The 25,312-nt window shown below is 36.7% G+C and overlaps 1 protein-coding gene across 1 annotated transcript; it reads left to right on the top strand.

The window, feature by feature from the left end:
* The first annotated feature begins 12,415 nt into the window (after positions 1 to 12,415).
* On the top strand, positions 12,416 to 14,510 carry foxb1a (forkhead box B1a). Its single transcript, XM_042753208.1, has one exon. The coding sequence runs from the start codon at positions 12,722 to 12,724 to the stop codon at positions 13,616 to 13,618; it is 897 nt and encodes a 298-aa protein (XP_042609142.1). The 5' UTR covers positions 12,416 to 12,721; the 3' UTR covers positions 13,619 to 14,510.
* Positions 14,511 to 25,312: the final 10,802 nt, after the last annotated feature.

Here is a 25,312-nt window from a genome sequence, read left to right on the forward strand (position 1 = left end):
ACGAGGCGGTTATCACATCTTCATTCATACTCCTGACCTTCAAATCTCCACAAAAATTAAATGTATAACAGTTCAACGACTGTTTCCTAAAATTCTCTTCATGCGATATCAATAGTGGCCACCCGTCATCTAGTTTTCCCACAGTCCCGCCACTCTTGATTAGCACTTCTTGGTTTCAATAATTGATGGAGAGCACTTGATCAACAGTTTTCTTCTAGAAACTATGCAATAGTGCCTCCAAACATTATATATGCATTGGACGACTTTTCTTGCGCCAGTCAAGGGGCTCCTTCATATCGTTAGGCGAGATTAAATAAGCGAAGACGGTACCGTACATGTGCTCACCATTAGCATTCTTTAGCAGGAAGCCAAATATTCCAGTACGCCGGAGCCCGGCGCCATCTCCTGCCCTTTGATTAGCCATGGATTAATAGTACCATTCCGGCTTCCTCCAATCCCACACTGTTTTCGGCACAGGTTAGCACATCTTATTATTAAACAAATGAATTAGTGCCTGGGAATGTGTCATGCATATTACCTTGCAGCAGGAGGCACACAGAGCTGGTCAACTCCCGAGGAGCACGGGAAAGCTCCGGCATGCTCAGCTGACTGTTTGCCTGGCCCTATTAACAGAGCCATGATTTACCGGGGGCCCCTTGTTTGTGCTCGACGACGGAGATGCTGTTCATTCGGACCGGTGTAAATCAGGCCCAATTAAAGTATTTGGATGTCTGTGACAGGCCCTAACTGCTTAAAATGATACTCGGCCATAAACAAAGACGAGGGGAGGGCAGGGACAGCGGAGGGTGGTCTAACATGAGCTAGCGAGGGGAGGCGCGCCGCATCTTAAATATAAAGCCTATTGTGTGTTAAGTGGCTAACCTAATTAGCACCACACTCATGAAAGAGAAAACCGCTGTGGTATTTTTTGGAGGATGTTTTAGGCATGTTTACAAGCACAATATTTCAGTTACAGATGCTGAATGTTGTTTATATGAATCCTGAAATCTGTGTAATCAGTTCACATATTTGTGGGCATTACATGTATTCCTGAACAAAAATTCAGTGAAAAGTAGCTAATGTCACACCGATCATCTACAGTCCATTCACTCCTGTCCCCAACGGACGACCGGACCCCGTCGGTTTCTTGTAAAACACTTTTTTTTGTATCTGAAATATGTATCCGCTCCTCATTATCCCATTACCTGCCCTTAGGATACTCTTCACATTGTCCTGACATAAAAAAGGTGTTGTTGTTTATCAGTGCGGTAAACACTAATTTAAGCAGGGGCGCGTGGCATGCGGCTGTGATCTTTAGCGGTTTTAGTGGCGTCCTGGGAGACCGAGACGTCCCCCGACGCGTAAGATGAAAGATAGATGGAATGCCCCCTCGCCTGGTCCCAGTTGGCTAAGTGCCTCTCGCTCATTACCAAGGTCTCTATGAGCATGTGGGCCGCACAGAGCCTCTCCTGATCATATTAAAAGCAGAGCTCAGCTGATGACAGCATGCTGTTTACCAGAGTGCCCCGTAAGACAGGAAGTGACATTGAGGAGGTGTGTGAGATCGGATGGGAGGGACATGGGCGTCTGTTGTTAACCTTAACTTGTAAATTGAGGTTTTGGGGATATTGTGTGTATGTTGTCAGTAGATTTTTGTGACGTTGTACTTATGAAACATGTGCTTTAATAGGTGTTATAATTAATCTTGTTATTTTAGAATCAAACTAAAGATGTGGTCACAAAATTTTGCAGGTAATTGATTTTAATAGGAAATCATGAAATTAGGAGTTTCTCATAATGAAAAAGTTCCCCAAGAAAATTTTGCTCAGATTCGGGTTGGTCACATGAATTCGCTAAGTTGACCAACAAACTGCGTGGTTTGAAAGTGATTTTACTTTACTACACTATTGACAATGTTGGACCTTTGTTCCCCGGTTTTATTCAGTGTAGGGGAAACTACTACTGAAACTAGCTTAATCTGTAGGGACTCAAATAAATTGATGCAAGGAATCAAATTATTTCTTCAATTCATTTGTGCAAGGACTCAAAAGAATCAGTGCAAACAATCAAATAAATTGGTGCAAGGATTTAAAATTAATTTGTGCAGGGTTTCAAATGAATCCATGCAACGAATCCAATTAATTGGTGCAGGGATTCTAAATTAATTTGTGCAGGGACTTAAATAAATATATGCAAATAAAAAAAATAATCCCAGCAATTAAAAAAAATTATTTTGCAGCAACTAATCAAATGAATCGATGAAAGGAATCAAATGAATTGGTGCCAGGATTCAAAATTAATCTGTGCAGGGTTTCATGTGCATCTATGCAAAAAATTACATTAATTTGTGCAAGGACTCAAAGGAATCGGTGGAAGAAATCAGATGAATCAGTGCCAGAATTCAAAATTAATTTGTGCAGGGGCTTAAATGTATCTATGCAAGGAATCAAATGAATCCTTGCATGGATTCAATATGAATTTATTCAGGGACTCAAATTTATAAATACAAGGAATCAAATGAATCCTTGCATGGATTCAATATGAATTTATTCAGGGACTCAAATGCATCAATGCAAGGACTCTAATGACTATGTGCAGGAATTCAAATGAATCAGTATGGGGGGGAATGAATTTGTGCAAAGATTCAAATGGATATTTGAATGATACTTTTGCAGGAGCTGTCTGTATGGGTGAGTCACCAAAATCACTTTTTATTCAAAAGTAAACTGGGTTTAAACTGGGTGTTACCTATATGAACAAGCACACTATTCATGTGTATTTGTGATCATGGCTGTTTTTAATGATACTTTATAAGGCTTACATTTAAAAGAGAATGAAGGTAGAACAACAATGATTTGATTATGTTTCCTGTGATACAATGTGTTTGAGAAGACTAGGGAAGTGACTGAAAAGGTCTCAAGGGTCAAAGGTTAAGTGCACTCAAGGGACCCTCAGGCCAGTTCTGAGTGTTACAGTTCATTTCATTTGACCAGACATATTGATTCAAGACATGTTTGCATATTGTGTGTAACTGAGAAAATCCACTTTTATTCTCATAGTTAACTAAATGACTATATTAATGCCCATTTTTTGCATAATCAAACTTACCTTGCATAGTATTCCTCATTACAAAACTCATAAGATTGTGTTCCCTTTTATATTCTGTCATCTCGTTCATGCGTGTCTTCTTATTCATACCTTAATAAATAAAAAAATAAAAATAAATATAGGATGTGATATGTAAAATTTTTTATATGTGATATTTTTTCATGAAAATAAATTTATAAATCATATAACCTATGAAGCCTGCTTTATCTGGCAGCTGTTAAATAACATTAGAATGATTATAGAATACTTATAAATTCTTATTTTCTTATCTTGAGATACTGTGTATGTTTACATTGATTAGATAGCTTCGAAATTTTACCACGGGTTATGATAAAACTTGGTTACAATGAGAGCAATTTCTTCATTTCTGTCAGGAGCGTAAAAGCATGCCAAATCAATCTGTAGGTCATTAGATGCACACTTGGAGAAATATTGATGTATTCTCACGTTTACATGTGTATTTGAGAATCGTCATTTATATTCATTTCCATTAATTATGCATTCTGGATGGAATAAAGTGGTATCAACCATTGCCAGCCTCTCTCTCTTCCAGGATTTACTCACAGGCAGATGATAGGCTGTGGATCCATCAATCAATATTGCGTGTTCATAAATCCCACCTTCCGATTACGTGAATCTTCCACGTTCTGTCTCGTTCGTAAGTAACATGATGAAGCAAATGAATATACGATTGCGATACTTCATGGTTTGTGTGTGTTTTTGTGCAATTTGATGTATTTTTATAAGAATAAAGGAAGTTTACATGAGAAATGAATAACTGGTGTAGCGTAAATATTTAAAAAAGCTAAAAAAATTGATTTAAAATGTTATTGTCATTATTGTCGTTCTAAACCCTGCTTTTAACCCTTGGTATACTGTTTCACATTTGTATTTTAAAAGAGGTGATAGCACTGCTTTTTACCCGGTGTTGTGAAATCCTGCTTCACTTAATAGTTGTAGTCTGATATAAGTAATAGCTACACTGTAAAAAAAATGACTTTAATGGTAAAAGACTGTAAATATTCTACAGTAAAAAACCTGTTAAATGGTTAATGGTTAGTTCCCCTACTACTGTATATACGGTGAAAAATTGTATTGGACATTACATGTAATTTTACAGTAGTATGCTGTTTTTGGAAGTGAAAAAGGACACATAATTTACAGTAAATACTCGTAAATTGACATTCCCAAAATTCCGTGTGTTAAATTTCAAATGTAATGTTTTTTTGCTTTTGTTTTTGTTTTTTTTAAATAACTATGTTTCCTTGTTTTTTTCTTATCAGTTTTGTACATTAGGGTTGTATGTTACACCAAATGTTGTTAAATTAATGTTTATTACATTATTTCAGTTTCATGTGTTACCATGATGGTGTTTAGTGTTTGTGTGAATGACACAGTCAACCTTCAGTATATGTTAATATTTAAAAGCTGCTTGTGATAGTCTTTGGTTCATCATGTGACTTTCTCATCACCACCTGCTTTTGGTGGTTATCAGTGTATAACAAAGGTACAAAACAGATTTCTGTACTTCAATAGGTTGGTATATTAACATTATATCAGTTAATGAAATGATGGTATTTAACTGTAAATTTAAGTTAAAACGTAAAACCTAAAACATTGCTACCATATTTTTACGGTAAAATTCTGGCAACCACAGCTGCCGTGTTTTTACCGTAAGTTTTACAGATTCTTTTTTACGGTGTACTACAACGATGCGCAATGCTAGAGTCATTAATAAACAGGTCACCTGCTGCATTCGTCCAATCAATGACACTGACACCACAAATAAGAACTTTAGTCTGGTGTTTAAACTGAAACGTAAGTTTATAAATACCTAGGATTCCATTTACCCAGGTTAACGGTCACGTGTGAAAAGCCCAAACGTTTGAGCAAAACCATAGTAATCTAATAAACTATCTTACTGTTTTTAAATAGCTAGCCTAAGCCTACTATTGGTGTTTGCTGTCATTCTGAAAATCCAAATATCCTATGGTTAGCCAGTCTGTAAATTACTTTTATAGTAACATATTATTAAAGCAATTTCTTCCCTAGATGTCCATGCTATCCGCTGTTATTTAACAAGCTGAGCTTGTTAAGTGGCTTCACTTGAGTAACTGATCAGTTTGGAAGGTACAACATCCAATAACAAACCGGTACACAGTGTCCCTGTGGCAGTCATGAATTATGCAGAGGTTTGTAACAAACACACACTCCTGGTCACACTCAGTAGTGCAAACATGGGCCCCAGGTAGAGCGCTCATCACTCCTACTGTTCTTCTCCATATGGACCCAATGAACTGGGGAGAGCGGAGACCCTCCATAAGCACACGTTCCCCCTCACACTCACATGTGTCCACAAATACACACGTGGAGATAGACAGGTGTCGTTCATTTAGCAGCGGTGGCCAGCTGTGTGTCAGCAATGTGTGCCAGATGTCTGTGAGACACAGGTGGATGTGGTAAAGACTTGACCCTTTAGCTTCAAAGGCTCTTGCCTTCCTGGCATTCTTTCTCTCACATTCTAATTCATCACTCCATACAGCCATAATGAAGTATTATATTACATTGATCTGTGCCATTCTGATCAGTGTGAAATGATGGTAGTCTGAGGGTGGGCTCTGTGGTAAATGTAGGAGCTCTCCGTGGTGCTGAAAAACCTCCTGCTGTAAATCTGAGTATGAATATGCTTGTGTGCAAATGTTAGTTGTGCACTATCCAGTAGTACTGTAGTATCTTGCTGTTTTAAGTTTAAGTTTAAAAATAGTGATTAAATTGATTAACAGAAGACATTTATTATTATTGTTTTGATTCATTTCAAACTCAACTGGCTTTTAAAAATAAAAATAAAAATCAGGACAATACAATGTGTGATGCAATATTTACACTTATTATAATTATAAAATAAAAATATTAATTAAATTAAAATGCATACCAGTTTTATATACCAGATAATTAGGCCAGTTAATATAGATAGATAGATAGATAGATAGATAGATAGATAGATAGATAGATAGATAGATAGATAGATAGATAGATATAAAGTAAATATATATTAAGTGAAAAAACAAATTAAATAAAAACAAACAATGTCACATGTTTATTTTACACTCATGACATTTTGTAATTCTTTTGGACTCAAACAAATAAACTCACAAAAAAATAAATGTCATTTGATGGGATAAGAACTGAAATAAGGTCAAGTGGTTTACATCTATTAATTCAGTTCTCAGTAAACTCAACAGACTCAATTGTATTCTTGCCCCCACCTGATGGCCGAATGAAGAACTACTATCTATCTATCTATCTATCTATCTATCTATCTATCTATCTATCTATCTATCTATCTATCTATCTATCTATCTATCTATCTATCTATCTATCTATCTATCTATCTATCTATCTATCTATCGTTTCTTGCAGATGTATAACAATTTAGCTCTAATTAAGCGCGCCGCCTTTTGTTTGCATATTTTCCCCTTGTTTTTGAAGGAGGAGGAAAATAATGGTCTGGACAAATGAGTCTTGACCGGCCTTTTAGTAAAACCCCTTTTGATTCCCTCAACGTTCCCAACTACACTCAATTGAGACATCCTCCACACCTGATGTGCTGTATAATGAATGCTTAATTTATGTAATTAGTCCATTAACTGTAATCCCAGCATATGTTCGGCATGCCCTGAAGGCGTCGTTCTCCCAGGTACTTCTTTTTGATGTCACTGAGAAGCAGCTAATTAATTTTACATGCATAATAATATGGGACTCGGCTTAGCGGCTAACCTTTGTATTTATCGCTGTAACCTTTACAGGAAACGGAGAAAATCCTGCAAAGAACAACAGCAACGACAGTGTGTTTTTATGCTGAGTTGACATACAACAAAAAAACGGTATATTTTGAAATATATTTATTGATTTCATTGTTATTACAAGTAATTTATATGTCAAACTAAAACAACAATAATGCATAATTAGAAGTATGTATACAATAATTACACATAAGCTAACACATAAGCTAACATGAGCGTTCAACGCTATATGAATAATTTCTTAGACTGAGGTCAGTCCGTAGTAGCCTATGCGTGTATAGTACAATTGCACCATGGTTCCTTTAAGTTAAGTGATGATACAGCTAACAAACCATAAGCCCATAATTAAGACAAAGTCCATCAAGCAAATGAGGGCAGTGTGAGATAATAGCGTTTAACTGGATTGGCGCACGAGCCCCTCCCCTATAGTTTCGCTCGCCACTAAAGTCTTTTGAGCATCGTAATGAGAGCCCTCTGTCTGCTAATTAATTGACATTCTCTTGAATATTCATACGCCACATCACAAATACGCTCTTAATTGCACCGTAAAGCATCTCAGGGGAAGCAAATCGCCGCAGACTTCATTAAAACAATGCTGGTCGGGCTTGGAAAGGTAGGATGAGTCAGATGTAAAGGTCCGACAGGTTACATGCGACTATAAAAACTCCATCCGCTTGAGTTCTGAGCACCTGCTCGGGTTTCTCCGACAATAATGCACGATAAACACGCATATATAGCCTGTATTATGAATAAAACCGACTTGATTACTTCAGAGTGTGTTTTTCATTAACATCGTCTATTATTGTGAATTGTGATGCACTGTTGTTGGCATAGTGTCTCGAAATAGGCATTTTGATGACATATTTATTCAAATGTTTGCATTAACAATGTCAATTACACCGCAAGCCATTGCAATTTGTTTATTCATTAGTTCTTTGGTAAATCTACATTGCCTGCAGAAAGATGAAGCTAATAATGCGATGAAATACACATGGAGTTGACGCGGAGAGCTCAGCTGGGTTCTGCTCGACAGCTGCCTGACATGCACTACGGCAAGCAATAATAATAATAATAATAATAATTATAATAATAATAATAATAATGTTATGTGTTATAAGCCAGTAATATTTATTATATTACATCTGACGATATTCAGTTATTAAGCTATTTGTATATCTATTAAGGCATTCTTATGTCAAAATGACTCGAATATACCTGTGATACACGTTTTCATTTTTGAAAATAAATATCACATTGATATTCATTTTGATATTCATATTCTTTTGTGGGTCGTTAAGGTAAAAAAAAATGCCCCCCCGAAAAAAACTTATTGAGAAAGGAAATATTAACATAAGTAGTTTGGTATCATTTGTTATTCCTTGTAAAAAAAAAATGCAATCCAGCTTCTATTAATAATACTATTTAAAATAGTATTATATTTTTAATACATATTATAATATTATAAACTTATAATTTTATTGCACAGTGACAAATAAACTAATAAACAGAGATTCGCTTTAGACCCTTTTTAGGACCTTTTTGTCAAGGTCAGTATGTTTTTCTTTTTAAATGTCATATATTGTTCCTATTTTGTGGCAAGTAACGTTTTGATCAGATCACATGGAATACATTTACTGAAATTAATGACCTAATAATTCATGACTTGTGTGTGTGTGTGTGTGTGTGTGTGTGTGTGTGTGTGTGTGTGTATATATACACTTGCATATACTTTATATATTGTTGTTCGTGTGTCTTTTTTTTTTCTTCTGGAGGTGGGGGTAATTACGCAACTTGACGTTTTTAGAGTCGTTCAAATATTTTATATGTAGGCTATCATAAGTTCCTGCACAGTTTCGCCTCTATGGACGGCTCCGTGCATGGATGTAAAGGGCAGAGAGAGAGTTTCTCCCCTGTCCCTCCTTTTTTTTTCCTTTTTTTTTTTTTTTTTTCCTGGGTGGCAGCATATCCCAAAGTTGATTCAGTTTGACAATATTGTTTTGCTATCATTCGCTGCCTTACAATGAATGGCATCGATCCTCTTTTAACAACATTTGTTTCCTATTGTGTGGCGGAGGGCAGACGTGTGAAAGTGGCTGTTTGATTCTCTTTTTCATCCGCGTGACCTCAGCCTTTGTGTCCCATCGCCCTGGGAATGTCACGCCTCACTACTCTACTTTAAGATGCTTCAGAAAGTGCCTTTGTTTTTCTGCCTTTTTCAGACGCACACAAAATTGTTCTCGGTCCCCCCAGCTGTAAAAGATACTTAAGACTAGAGCCCCCGGTTCACAAGTGCAATGCAATTTGGCTTAGACCAACCTTTGTTCAGCTTGTACAAATGACCAAACTCACTCGCACATTATACAGTTGATCTACTGCTGCAGGGACTCGAGCCATTCAAGAATCGTGGTGGCATTTGCAGTGAGCCATTTGAGCGCTGCGCTCGGGGCTGGCGGGAAGAAAAAGCAGCAAATCTTCGGTGAACAAATACACACGGCTCGTCCTCGTCACATTGGTTAACCGTTAAGTTAAGGACAAAGCTGATTTCCATGACAGCTGCCGGAAAATTCATCCCGCAAAAAAACGGAGAAAGTGCAATGAGTTGGGTGGTCCCTCATCACAGGTTGATACTGTGCCATTGTGCGGTGATTAACTGTGAAAACATTTGCCTGCGCGTCTGTAGGATCAGCAGAGGAGCGCGCGGGCGACTGGGCTGATTTGCATAGTATTGCAAATTGCAATTATATATTTTACACGGTACACGTGCAATTTAAAGATTCAGGAACGCTTTGCATTACAGCAGAGTCAAGATGGGCAATGTTAAAAATGGGACGGTGCATAGGAAAATGACAAGCACACACTTTCTGATTTGTTTTTGGTGTCCCGTTAGAATTATTTTCGATAGTTTAATGTTAGTTCAATTTGATCATTTTTTTAATTCTAATGTTTTAAATGATTAATGGCATAATTGTTATTTTGGACAATTACATTTTATCACCACGAAATAACATAAAATAATGTCTTTGTAGCTGTATTTTAACTGGTGCTGTTGTGGTGAGGGTTTAAGATAGTAAATTCATAGCCGACAAATTTGTGAATACCATATCAAAGTTTGAAACGTGTAGCTCTCAAAAATCGCCAGAGCTCCAAACACTGAATGTTGTTCATGTATAGGAAATTTTTATTTTTTGAAAACGATAATGTGAAGTGCGATTTTTGTCCGCATTTGTTATTTTCGAGCGCATCCTTTCTTTCCTCGAACACTAGGAAAGTCACATAGTTGTTTTTCTATTGTTTCTTGTCTGGGTAAACATTTGGGCAGAGAAATAAATAGTTTTTATGAGCGGTAGAAACTCTCCCTCTCTCTCACTGAAGGTGTCGGATACTTTGTGTCGCGCCGTCAGAATGGCAGATTCATTGAAGAGTACTTGCTTTTTCAACATCTCGACGTTGCTTGCCTCTGAAGAACTCTGGAAAACTTCATGTGAAAGAAGCCTGGAAAATCGGAATCCTTTTGGCCCTTTTCTGTCAATACACAAGCAGAGGAATGACAAGTTAAAAGAAGTAGCTGCATGACTTCCTAGCTTGGAAAGAAAGTGTTTCTGAGACGGTGATTGTGTGGCAACCAAGGAAACTATAACGCTTTGCTTGGTACTTTCTTCCTGTTTTGTAAATATTAGTTGCCTGGTAAAAGTCTTTTTTTTTTATTCCCTCTCTTCCCGCGGTTTAGATACAGACCTTTTCCCTCCTGCATGCATCTTCCAAACAGGCATCAAAATAAACAATGCGTATTGCTTCTAATCACTTGTATGGTTGATTCTATTCGCGATCCGTCAGAGCAGTCAGGGGTCTCATTGGTGGATTTATGGTGGAAAATTTGCATAAATTATGAGCAAATCCTCGAGCTCGTGTGTGGTCCAGTGCATTGCAAACTCGCCAAGCGGAAAGGTGGCCCTTGGTGAGCCCTGAAAAAAAAGCTTGAATGGCCATTGCTCAAAATAGGCTTCCATTTGGTTTTCACATTCATATAATTGACTTATGGATATTTTATACAGTTTTCACAACGCCACTCTGAAGGCTTTATTTGCATATGTGAAGTACTTTTCAGTTTGCTTTACATGAGCACAAAAGCCCGCCTGGCATCATGAAGTTTCATTTCAAGAAGGGTTTTTTTTGTTTGTTTTGTTTAAATGTTTGCACATTTTCTAATGCACACTCCAGGTCTCCTTACTTGTGTGGCTCTTAGGGAAAAATATCTCACCCTTTTATTTTAAATAAAATTGTGAATAATTCTATGTTGGAAGCCTTAATGTGTACAAAGGTCGTGTCTTTTTATGTTTTTCCTGTCGTCGGCTTTGTGAAGAGGTTTCTCAAGTATTGCTGTTAATATTGTAGGATGTGGCCGCGCATTTAAACCCGCAATAATGAGATCTGGCCACATCTTTAAAATTAAGCGAATATTAACCATTTGAAAAAAATACGCTTTGATGATTTGTTCACACTTTACAGTGTTAATGTGTATTTGCATAAGTAAGCACCGTGTAATACTAATGAACTATGTGTAATTATTTAGTAGCTGCTTGTGAGCACGCATTGCCATTGTTATTAATTGCACAGTAAATGTTTTCATCATTATGCCTTAACAATTTTGTTTCCATCCATTACATTTGTCAAAATAATTCCCATTATTTCTACCAATTCTTCAAATAAGTAGGCTAATAAACTCGAAAGCGTGCAATAAAATAATCAGTGTTGCTTTTCAAATTTAGTATTTTTACAGTGATATTATAGTGAGATATGTGCACATTCACCTTAAAATGTTGTCGTGATTTAATAAAATATGTATCGCCTGACTGTACCGAAAGACCATGCGTGAAACATTAGCTCATTTTCTAGTTGCTAATAAACATATGCTTATGGGCTAAATGACATATGTATGACTCCCTTGGCTCATTATAATAACGAGGCGCTCAGGTTAGTCATGTGGAAATACATGGAAAAAAATGTGTCGCTACACGGTTTAATTTGCCCTCCTCATGTCTACGGTGGGATGCAATTGACATTTTCACTCTAAGCAGGCATAACAAAGCCGGCAAAAGTCATACGAACTGTGTCATGACAGCAAGACAAGCAAAAAGTAACTGTGACGATACAATGCAAACTGCATGCAAGTTCCAGCCAATTTCCATGTCAAACATCCCATTGCTCAGTAGCTCCATTTGTACGTGTGAATTGTAGACCAAGCACCCTACGAAGCGCACAGAAAGGTTCACACACATACCTTCACACACTGTTACCGGGTGCCATCGCAGTTCAATTCCGGTTGCCGAGCCTTTTCACCCCTTTGCTCTGTCTTCAAATGGAAATGATTTCTATTGGCCCAAGGTGTCCATGTAAATAGGTGTAAATGAAACCAGATTATGCCTTTCTCCCAGCCCCCCTCCTCCCAAGGCGATTGTCATGTGATAGCAAAGAAGTGGCACATTAATGAAGCGCCTCTACAGGGGTCTTTTCTGCCCATGTCGCCACATAAAACTATCAGATGGTTAGAGGAAGGACATGGAGGCAGCCACTTAGCTCTTAGTCTTATCAAGAAAGACGGAGAGAGAGAGAGGATCTGGTCCATTCAAGCTGGCCTGTGAAGAAGGAAACCCTACTACTTCTTCTTTCTTGTGTTCAGAGCACCAGAGAAGTGAACTTGCAGGGAGACTCTCGGCGCTCTTCAGAGAGAAAAAAAAAAAAAAAAACTCGGGAAAAATTCTCAAAGACACAAAGACTCAGAATACTGAATTCCAGCGCAGAATTTGGACAGGATGCCTAGACCCGGGAGAAACACATACAGCGACCAGAAACCGCCGTACTCCTACATTTCCCTCACCGCTATGGCTATCCAGAGCTGTCCGGAGAAGATGCTTCCACTTAGCGAGATCTACAAGTTTATCATGGACCGCTTTCCTTACTATCGGGAAAACACCCAGCGCTGGCAGAACTCCCTTCGCCACAACCTCTCGTTCAACGACTGCTTCATCAAAATCCCCCGGCGCCCGGATCAGCCCGGAAAGGGCAGCTTCTGGGCTCTCCATCCCAGCTGTGGCGACATGTTCGAGAACGGAAGTTTCCTGCGACGCCCGCGCAAACGCTTCAAGGTGATGACATCAGAGCACCTGGCGCCCAGCAAGCCCTCGGACGCTGCCCACTACCTCCAGCAGCAAGCCAAGCTCCGGCTCAGCGCCCTGGGCACCCACCTCCCCCAGATGTCCAGCTACAACCTGGGAGTGTCCCAGCCGTCCACGTTCAAACACCCGTTCGCCATCGAGAACATCATCGCACGAGAGTATAAAGTGCCGGGAGGGCTGGCGTTCTCCACCGGGTATCCCCTCCACAACCAGCTGACCACAGCCTGGCCCCATATGTACAGCACTAGCGTGATGGACAGCGCGGCGCCCATCTCCATGACCAGCAGCGATTACAGTGCCTACGGTGTGCCCATCAAGTCGCTTTGCCACGGCGGACAGACCTTACCGGCGATCCCCGTCCCGATCAAGCCCACTCCGGCGGCGTTGCCTCACCACATCCACGCTTTCCTGTCGAACTCTCCCCAGTCGCTGAGCCCGACTTCCCCGCAGACAGCGACCAGCCAAAGCAGCCCCGCCACCCCGAGCGAGACCCTGACGGGCCCCGCGTCGCTGCAGTCGGTCGCGGTGCACTGACACCTGCGAACTGGGCCTCCCGGTAGACACCTGTACTCCAAAGTTGAATTTTAATCATAGACCTTGAAAAAAAAAAAACACTGGCTATACAATCAAGGCAAGAGCTATCTATGTTGCAGTGATGTTAATTTATGTGTATGTTGTTCAGATTTTAAGTGTTGCTTTCGATGAGTCCAATCAAACGGATCGACACGGATACCATATTGTAAAATGAAGAGTTTTTACATTTTAAATATCCAGAATTTATGTGTTCGTTCGAGTGGGTTGACTGCTGTCAAATCCTGCTTCGTGTTTCAATCGCACATGGCAAGTGCTCGTCGTTTTACAGGTTATCGCCTATGATAATAATTGTTAGATAATTTGATCGTGCTGAAATAGGCTGAAAATGTGCGTAAGTTGGAATGCTCACTATTTTTTATGTAGTTAGTAGTCATGCTACTAACGTCCTAGACGACTAAACTTGTCTCAGTCTGCAAACCAAATACTATACTTGATCTAAAACACACACACACACACACACAAGTACAGTATGCTACAATGGCAAACTTGAAAAAAAAAGTTAAAATAGTTTTAAAAGATAGGGTCTTCAAGTAAATATGTGAATAATTGCAAATAAGTGATATTGAATTGTGTCCAATGCACTTTTTAGTTAGATGTTTTACATGATATTTTCCAGGAAATGTTTTGTGAGCGTTTAATTTAAAGCCGAGGTGACCATGTGTATTAAATGCCGTAACATTTGTACTTTTTGTTCAGATATAAAGCATGCCTTTTCCAGACTTTGTGTTGTTTTGCTGCAAGCATGCGTGCTTTTAAAAGATGTGCAAAACGTCTGCATTAAATTATAAACTTGGTCATCAGAATATTTTTTCATTAAAATTGTGTAAACATACGTTTCCTCTTGTATTCGTTTGTGAATTTAGCTAGTGTTTTTCTCTTTCTTCACACAGACGGTCAAATTCTCATGTACACTCAAAATGTAAAAAACTATTACATTCAATTATTATTATTATTATTAAAATTACTGAAATGCAAACAGTAATGAATTAATTTTTTCCTCTTTACAAATTTCTGCTTAAGTAAATCTATCTCAATTTTTCCTTATTTAATATTAATAAAAATATTAACACTATATTTTCTTCATAAGCTCTTCTTTTTAATTTTAGAATAAATACCTGTTGATATTTTCTGAATATCTTAAACGATATAAATTCGCTCATCGGATCATGCAGGTGAGCACTTTCCTTCGAGGGAAAGCACAACTGACGGAATGGAATAAATGAATGAAGCTCTTGATTAGGATGCATGAAGTTACTGTGCCGCAGTCACAGCACACACAAGCAGACTCATTCATCAGCTCAGCTCAGCTCAGCCACTCGCTTCAGCTACAAAACACTCCACTTCGAGTTTTAAACCTTAACATTTACATTTCATCAATGGGCAGAAATAATTTCGAGGAGAGAAAAAAATACATTATGCATTGTTTATTTCTAGACAACTTTACTAGATTATAGTTTCCAAAATGCTTATTTTAAATATTCCCGATATTCAATTTTTTTCCTGTTTTAGTTTCTTAATTTTGTAGAATTAAATTCTTAACTAACACAAACCTAAAAAATCAGTTTCAGTTTAAATATAATTAGGTACCTTTCATTTCTATTTTTTTAACGTTAAAATTACTCTTTACATTTAATTATTATCTATATATTATGTTGCCCGATATTTTTACACTATGATTTCACCGCTTTCCAGCATTTTACCTCCTTTTTTATTCTCAGATTTAATGGGGGGTCCATTGATAAAGGATATGTCGCGGTCAGAATGCGAGAAACAGGTGCATTGTCTGCGTCCCCGCATAGAGAGCAACAGCCTTCTCCGGGATATTAAGCAAATACATTAGAATTCCGTCACTTTATGCAATTGAGCTGATCAAATAAAGGGTCCCTGGCCACTTCATTCACCCTCATTCACTTGAATAGAAAGTGCAAAGAATTGCAAACTTAGACTGGGCCACCGATGTAGATTTAGTCTTTTTTCAGAAAGACAAAAAGGCCGATTTCTCACAAACACATAGCTGACTGGGGGACTAGGAAACGAGTTCTGAGACCCCTTTGGAATTTAAATCCAACCCCTCCCCCTGAGAGACTGTTTGCACAACACTGCAAGTTTTTTTCCACTCTTCCCCTTTTGCTTTTCTTTTCTTTTGACTTTCTTTTCTGGGGTTTGACATTGTGTTGCATTGATGTTTACTCTAGGTTATCATACTGATTATACAGAAGTGTATGTTTAGTTTTTTTTTTTTTTTAAGCATTTACTTAAGGAGTAGTATATAACAAATATGTAACAAGCTCCAAACATGTTTTATCTATTCATTTTATTTAAAGATAGAGGTTTAATCAATAGACATGTTTTGCATATTAAACAATTTTACAGATAACAAAAATATTTTGTTTATTTTTTAATGAAACCTCAAAAAACGAAAATTTAATTAAAAAGCAATAGTCCCGTTTTACAGAAGTAAAATAAAATGTCAAAAGCTTTTTCTTAATTTTATTTAAAGAAGATGAAAAGTATAAATCAACAGGCATGTTTTACAGAAATTAATTTTATCAGTTGTAGCTTTAAAAAGATAAATAATAGCTTTACTGAAGAAAATGCATTTTTTCTCATTATATATTAATTTGCAGTTGATTATTATTGTGTTAACTGTATTAAAGACATACCATAAAACTATTGCAGTGCTGCTAAACCAGCTTGGGTTACTGTCAAACAAATATAATTTCTGCATTCATTAAATTATTATCTGTCATATGTCCAATATTTTATATATGATAATATATGATATTTTATGAGACAATATTTTCTATTTAAGAAAATATTGTCTCATAAAATATCATATATTATCATCAGCGCTTTTACCTTTCAGAATTTACACAAATTTTCAGTCTGATACCTAAAATCATAATGAATGTAGCACATGAAAATGTAGACACTATTTCTAAATAAAATAAAATAGACAGGTTTTAACACTATATTTCCACACATTTGCATGTAGCACACAGAACTCGCGTCGGATGTCTAACCTCTTCAAATCAACAGTCAGGCAAGTCGTCCAACGCCTCACATTATGCTGGAGAGCAGCAGCTTGTTGTGATTTCAGGGCTCGTAATAACGAAGGCCTCAGTTGTCTTCGAGTGGGCTTTACTTCTGTTCATTAACACCGACGTGAACTCTGTTGTGTAAGCAAAGACAAAACGATGCCCGACCATCCACGACACGATCCACTCCTACAAAGAAGAAGGTCATCCTAGGCAGGGGGATAAAATATAGAACGTGCCACGCAAAACCACAATGTGGTAGTTTAATTAAAAGAATTCATTACAGTGGGAGCCCAAGGTAATTAGCATGCATAATTTATGATTTGCTTAATGCACGTCGGCCGAGGCGTCGGTAATAAACTCGACTTAACCTCCAGCGGAGAGAGATGAAATGGACAGGGGACGACTGTTTATTGTCGAGCAATAAGTCAAATACGTTTGATAGAACTTTGGTTGATTCTTGGCTTTTGCTGAACTCGAAAGACTTCATTTGTTTTGCAGGATGAGACTCAGTCAGCAAAGGTAACGTAAACAAGGAGGTGTTGTGACAGATATCGATGGTTTGAAGGCAAATAGCGTCAAGCAGTTCGCTAAACCAATCATTTTATATCCCAAAGGGTTAAATGACAGGATGTAAATCAAAACAGGTTTGGTTGTAACTTTTTCATCAACAAACACGTTGTTGTTTTTGTTGTTGTGTTGCATTAATGATCTGAGGGCAAACAGTTCGCTAAACCAACATATCTCAAAGGGTTAAATTTGGGAAAACTGACAGGATGTAAATCAAAACAAGTCTGACTGTAACTTATTCACCAACAAAGGTAACTCGTAAACATGTGTTGTTGTATCAGATATCATGGATGGTTTGAGGGTTAATAGCGCCAAACAATTCGCTAAAATTACATCCCAAAGGGTTAAATTTGGGAAAACTGACAGGATTTCATTCAAAAGTGCGGTTTTAACTTCTTCAAAAAAGGTAACGCATTGTTGTTATGTATAGTTTGAAGGCAAATAGCGCGAAACACTAAGTTAAAACAATAATTTTATATCGCAAAGGGTTAACTTTGAAAAAAAAAAAATACCTGACAAGATGTAAATCAAATCACGTTTGGTTGTAACTTCTTCACACACGCTGGTAACAAGTTCTTCATTAACGCTGTGGGCCTAAGTCTTTTCTGCAATAGCTTATGGAGTTCTCCGAAGGTCTGCACTGACAGAATGAGGCCAGGTTTTGGTTCAGCTGCACACTCCTCGTGTTTCCACTCATATTATGGGCTGTCAAAATACTGTTTGTAAAAGCGTAAAAATTAATCGACGCTAAGCAAAAGTTGCATTCGGTTTACTCTGCAAATGTGACAAGCAGCACTGCTGAAGGAGGAACGGATGTGTGTTTATGCTTTGCTTATGGCTATTTTTCTTTCTACTTTGTAGCCACACGTGGATTTTTACTAAAAACAACCGCAATAAACAAATATATTTATACACTCCGTGCATGCTTAGCAAAAGTCTGTTTTAAATGAGGTAGGCCTGACCCATTGTTAGTGGAGGTATAACTAGTCATAGTCTCCTAGGAGCCAAGCAAAAGGATTTATAAACGAATAAACAAATAAAATAAAAAGATTAAATCAATAGCATAAGTAGAGAACAAATAAATGAATTGCACAATAAATAAATAAACACATTTTGGTCAGTTACACATCTGCCATGCTTAACCCAATCTGAATTGGTATAACAGGTGCTTCTGATGTCACTGCCATATATCTTTATGTTTGGGTTCATCTAAATAATCTCATTATAGCACAAGCTTCAGAGAGTCAGTGGACCCCTCCGGTGGGGGTCAGGCTGGTCTCAGACGCTTGTTTCCAGGTACGATGGACACCAGGGACAGTGGGGTTGGGGTTGAACACCCGTGTGTGCATGAAATTAGAATGTCAACATCTGATTCATGCTGGTGGGCAGTAACTGTGAAACAAATTATGTCAGTGGGAGGTTTCTCACAGTTTCTACACTGCTGCGGCTAAGAGCGGAATGTGGGGCAGGGCCGGATTCCTATAGAATTAGAATGAAAAGTAAATATTTATAATGCAGCTGAAAAAAATATGAAACATGGAAAATTATAAAAAAAAGGATTCTGATTAAAAAATATAACCCCAAACAAAAAATATAAACTAAAAAAAAATAAAAACAATATAAAAATAAAAAACAATTTTTACCTAATATTATTTATAATTATATATTGTAATATAATTGTAATATCTGTCTATCAATACACACAGGTTATGTAAAATAGAACACAGACACTTATAATGATACTGTATATAATGAAATACATTCTACAATTTTTTTTTTTTACTTTTTAATATTTTTATAAAAAAAATTTTTTTTACTTTTTAATATTTTTATATGATTGAAGACATTTATGATTATGAATACATTTATATATTATATTATATTATATTATATTATATTATATTATAGTATATTATATTATAGCACCATTCAGTGGTCATATATTTTGTTTCATGTTGATAAATTAAATTGATGAATTAAATAGTACATGTTTGTACTTTATTATGAATAAATGTTGAATAATAAAATTGAATAAATGTGAATAAATAAAACTTGACTATTAATATATTATATTATATTATATTATATTATATTATATTATATTATATTATATTATATTATATTATATTATATTATATTATGTTATGTTTCTGACTTGTCCAACGCTATCTCACGACCAATTCGTACATATTTTACGAGGTGGCTAATTCGTACGAATTTGTACGACCTCACTCGTACGATTTCATACGATTTGCCTAGACCCCAGTGACGGGTAGGTTTAGGGGCGGGGTTTGGTCATTCGTACAAATTCATACGAATGTGCAACTCGTAAAATACGTACGATTTGGCAAAAATCGTAGGAATTTGTACGAGTGTGGTCCTACGAATTCGTAAGAATTAGCCACCTCGTAAAATATGTACGAATTGCCGTGAGATCGGGCTGACTTGTCAGTGGCTGTAGTCAGTGGTCAGATATGTTTGTTTCATGTTGATTCATTAAATATTATTGTTTTTTTTTCTCCCCCTCATGATTTAGGATTACAATAGATATTATCTCGAGTTTCCTCCATTCGGTTGCACCTGGTCTCTTAACTTATTAAGATGTTAAACGCATTTCCTCCCTGTAAGAGTTAATGGGGCTAACTTAGCATAGCAGGGGCAGTAAAAGAGTTCCTAATTGTTATTCAAGATAAGGACGTGTATTGTCTCAGGAAGGTGATAACAGGAACCATTAGCCAGGATCTTAGTTTTTAAAGGTCTCTACTTTCACCTGCGCGGAGGCTGTCCTGTCTCACCAGTTCACGAGGTCAACTGAGCAGCAGTCTCAAAGCACATTTGTTTGAATTCACCGCTTTGCACCTAATTTATCACAGCGTGTCACCTCAGGATGATATTAATTATATCCTCTGTGAAATGTTGCAATATTAGCTGTATGAAGAGTTTGCTGCAGGACTCCATTTTGAATCCCTAGTTGTTGTTCCCATGTTCAATAAGAGAACCCATAAATTAACATATGTTCTGACACTTCGAACATCTAACAAAAAGCCAAACCGAAGCCTCCAGACTCTGCAGGGCTGTGCAGGTTCAGACAGAGCCCAGCGTGAGTTTTTCCTCCTCCTATTCATCACGCTTCAGGCTTCGGCTCTGTCAGTCTGGGCCTCAGCATTCCATGCCACCAATCAGAAGCCCTGGTGTTTTTCCCCATGCATTCTCTAAATATTATTCCATCTCCGCTGATTCTGGCCAACAGCCCATGATGTTAAATTTTGGTTTTGACGCAAATTGGAGAATGAACATGCGGGGAGCTCAGCTGTGGCGTTTAGTGTTGTTCAGTGCTGTTTGTTTTGGAGGACAATAGCCGTTTGGCAAGACTCCAGGTTATTGCAGTTATGAAACCCAGCATGTCTGTGCAGTGAGCTTGCTTTAGTCTAAGAAGTTAAGTGTAGTTGGATTACAATTCAGCATAAAACCTCTTTTGACATAGTTGTCTTGACTTTGTCATTTAGTAGAATACTGTCTTATTTTTTTTATTTTTTTTTAAATATTATATTATATTCTGAAAACCCAAAATCCCAGTATCATCATATTTTTAATAGCTATGTGGTAGAGAAGCAACAACATGAAATCCACACCGGGATACATTAGAACAATTTTGGATTATAGAATTAAGATTTTAACCAAAAACTGTGTTATAGTTTTTAAAAATAAATAGTATAAAAATAAATGTAAATGTCAAATTATCATAATATCAAGTTTCTTTTTCTTTCTTTTTTTTAACTTATTTATTGTAGTTTTATGCAATCTGCCGAAGAACTGCTTTCATACATTTGCATAATTGCTCTACTGTCTACTGCTCTACATTTTTCTTAAAAAATCTTTAAAAAGGCAACAGTATACTTTAAATATAACACTGCCTAACTTGGTGTTATGTCTGTAATATTTATGCTAATTAATGCATTAATTATTCATTAAATGCTACAGTTCATTTAAAATACAATTTAATTCTAAATCATTAAAATACTGACCATGTTACATTTGGAAAAGTTTTCTGAATTTTAAAATATTGAAATTACTGGGAAGTCTAGACAGTCCTAGATTTGTTGATGACGTACTGATATAAACCACTTAACCAGATTAATTATGGGCATATTTTAATAATATTGGTAACTGGATATTCTATAGATCTTATTCAATATATATGTAAATATTTTATAAAAACTTTATTTATGCACTTTTACTTTTAATGTATTAATTAACATATTACTATATTGTGATGTATTATTATATATTATGTAAATCTATATACAAATATTTTTATAGACTAGAAATGTATATATTTTAATGTTATTATGAAACAAAATAATTAAAATTGATAATTAAATAAGGATACAAAATTATAAAATACAATATAATGTAAAATAATATTATTTAGGGAGATAAAAATATCTGGTATAGCTTAACCTTTCACTATCTTCTTTTCCCTCTTTCTCTGTCAAAGCTCATTTAACCGCAAACATAAACATCTCCTTTTAATGATGGGAGCTAGCAGATTTGGCACTCGGGTGTTTGGGTGCTGAAGAGTCTTCGCTGCAAGGCGTTAAATATGTTAGGACAGTAACAGCCTCTGTGGATTTTTTAGTATCCTTGCTATTTCCCCTGCTGCGACAAGCTAATCTATCACCATAGATCTTATCTGTGATTGTGCTGTGGTAACTCACACCCTGCGCCGCCACTTCAAAGGCCGGCGGGGCAGCATAGGTGCGGGAGGGAGGCTGGGAGAGCTGAGGGCTACGTCCAGGGGTGAGAAGGGATGATGCTGATTAGAGGTGTTAGGGGGGCCCACTACGGGGGTGGGGGGCGGTGGGGGGTTAGGGGAGTACTATGACTGGAAAGTCTCTGTATACTTTTTTTTTCTCTCTTGGTAGTTCTCTTCTTTCTTTTTTATTATGTACCGGGTCATGGCACCAACCCCAGTGATTAATTACACACATAGGGTGTCCCTGGTAATTGCTGGATGGAACAGGTTGTTGGATTATACAGTTAGAGACTAACTTTATCCTAAACAAATTTCATTTAGGAATACAGCTCTTAATGCATTGTGTTGCCTTGAGCATCAGTAAATGTTTTCACCTTATATAATAGCTACGTATGAGATCCCCATTTGTCCTCCATGTCTTTTCTTTCAGACATCAAAACCAAAGCTAAACCTGATCATTTCAATCTCAACATGATTTTCTTGCATTGTTGGGTTTAAAAAAAGTATGATTTTTATCCAAACATATTTGTTAAAAACACATCATCATTCATTCACCCAGATGTTGTTATAAACCTGTATGACTTTCTTTTTTTTTTTTTTTTTTTTTTTTTTGTGAAACAGAAAAGAAGATATTTTGAAGAATGTTTAAGCTGTTTTTGTCCATATAATGAAATGTTGTTTTGGACCCCATTGACTTTCACTGTATGGCAAAAACACAGATTTTTCTAAATCAAGCCATTTATAAAATGGTTAATTTTCCTACTTACCTATCCTTTAATATTAATACATATACATTACATTTACACAATAAAAATAAACTGTCACCACTGGGCCGTGAAGCCAAACCAGTTGAAACCACCATGGAAACATACAATACGAGATCCATCAACTGCTAAGAAACATCCATCAGCCCCTGGGCTTCATCGTTGTACATATGAAATCTACCACACTGTATTCAACAGCAGAGGAAGCTGATAGTTGACTAAAACGGGCCCCTGTGACATGCAGATGGATGCCTCTTGTTGTCGAATAACAAGGCCCCATTGTCCCGCTAATGTAACTCCATCGCTCTTTGATCCAATCCCATGTTGTGACGATCAGTGTGAAAATTCCCCGTCAAGAGCACGATCTACTACTTTGTCTTTTGTTATCGTGATAATCTGCCGCATTCAAATTCGACTTTGTTCTTTTGTCTCTTTGTCGGCCGAGCACAATGCAGGGTTAATTAGCAGCCGCTGCAGCTTTCCGCGTTCCTCCACTGTTAATCACACTTGAAGTGTCCTCTTCAGAGTCAGCGACTCTCATCAGTGTCCCACTGCAAACACAGCCAATGTCCAGCTATTAACAAACAAACAAACTAACAAACAAACAGAGTGTTGTTAATCCTGTCTTTAGGTGACAGAAGAATCACATCTGTTCATGGTCAGCATGGAAATATTGTACAGTGGGACCAGGTGTGGATGAACTACTCAAATTAAATGATTTTAATGACATTTTGAAATGTTTTGACTAGTCTAATTGCTATTGAGAAAACTGGTATTTGATAGACAAATTACTATAAGCGAACATTTGGATCAGTATGTGCATTACCTGGGAATTGAACCTGTGACCTTGGCATTGCTAGAGCTACGCTGTTCCAGTTGAGCTACTTGAACAAAAACAATTTGTTGGATCAAAATGTATTTCATTTAGGAATATCTAAATGAATTTAAATATAACTTAAAATTACCAAATCAAGCTGGTTTCATGAGGTTACACTAAACAAAAGTATTTTTAAGGGTCAGGGGTCAACCAGAGTTATTATAGTTAACGAAGACTAAATAAAATGTAAAATCTACTAAAATTGAGAAAAAACACAACAAAAAATTCCTTAAAATTTAACTAAAATAAAAAAGCATTCAAAATATTAATAATAATAAACCTATACATATATATATATCGAAGGATGTGACCAGCATTTGTTCGTTCGGTAAAAAAATAAAAAAAAAATTAAAAAAAAAAAAAAATTAAAAATATTTTATATATATATACCCCGGAGATTAGCTTAGAAAAAACCTGAAAAATAAACACATCAACACACAATCTACAAACTAAAATAGCAACAAAAAAAAACTAAAATAACACTGTGTTAAAAGTTACTCAATTATTAAAAACATATATTTTTATAAATATCAGGGTACGCATGTGCATTTCATGTATGATTTTATATTTACATTTATGCATTTGGCAAATGCTTTTATCCAAAGCAACTTACAGTGCATTCAGGCTAACATTTTTTACCTAACATGTGTTCCCTGGGAATCGAACCCACAACCTTTGCGCTGCTAGCAATGCTCTACCACTGAGCCACATGCAGGAACACAATATGATGGTATGATATGATATGATTTTGTCTTTGTAATATATCTGGAGTCCAGAGATTGGGCTACATTTGGGTCAGTTATAAAAACACACAAAAAAATAAAAAAATACAAAAAAAAAAAAACAACAACAACTACATTATTACAACAGGGAAAGGTCATTTGAGGCTGTAAAATGTAATGTGGTGCAATTCTCCAAAAACCTACTCATATTATTAATTAAAATTGATGTTATTTAGAAAAAAAATTACCTTGAAAATGTATTTTTAAAACTTTTTTTAAATTAATGAATAAGATACATATACAAACATGTATTCAAAATGTTAGGTAAATATATTACTGTTGACTTTTTTATGGTAATTAAATTGTAAGCTTTCTTGATGATACAAAAATTTCAAAACAATACAAAACCAAGATGAATACAGTAAAACTAAATTTTAAAAGATTTTTCCCTTTTACTCTTATTTGTCATTGACCCATTTGCATTTATTCTCTTGTCAGACACTTTTATTCTCAGGAATCGAACCCATGACCTTCCTCATAACATCCTGTCCACATAGACCGGATCCGAAAGCTTTCTGAGTGTCGTTTTTTCTCTCAATATTACCCTTCTTCAGAGCAAGATCTCTACATTCCCTGGTGGTCTAATTTATGTTAAGTCACCAACCTCCCCCTTGGCTGTTTTGAAACGTCTGCGAATGGAGACTGTATTGGTGCAGCCCAGTGCTGCGCCAGAGTCCCCGGTGAGATTACTCTCCACGGGAAAGAGCCACTCACCGAAACCATCTGCAAGTCCATGGGGCAGTTTGGGAAGAAAGACCAGACTTCTAAAGATCTCCACTCTCAACCCGCTTCCCGTGCGAAGCTAGTAATTAATTCCGATTCTGAGGAAGTCAGCGGCTGGCCTTGG

Source organism: Cyprinus carpio, chromosome B25 (assembly GCF_018340385.1).
Source record: "Cyprinus carpio isolate SPL01 chromosome B25, ASM1834038v1, whole genome shotgun sequence".
NCBI lineage: Eukaryota > Metazoa > Chordata > Actinopteri > Cypriniformes > Cyprinidae > Cyprinus > Cyprinus carpio.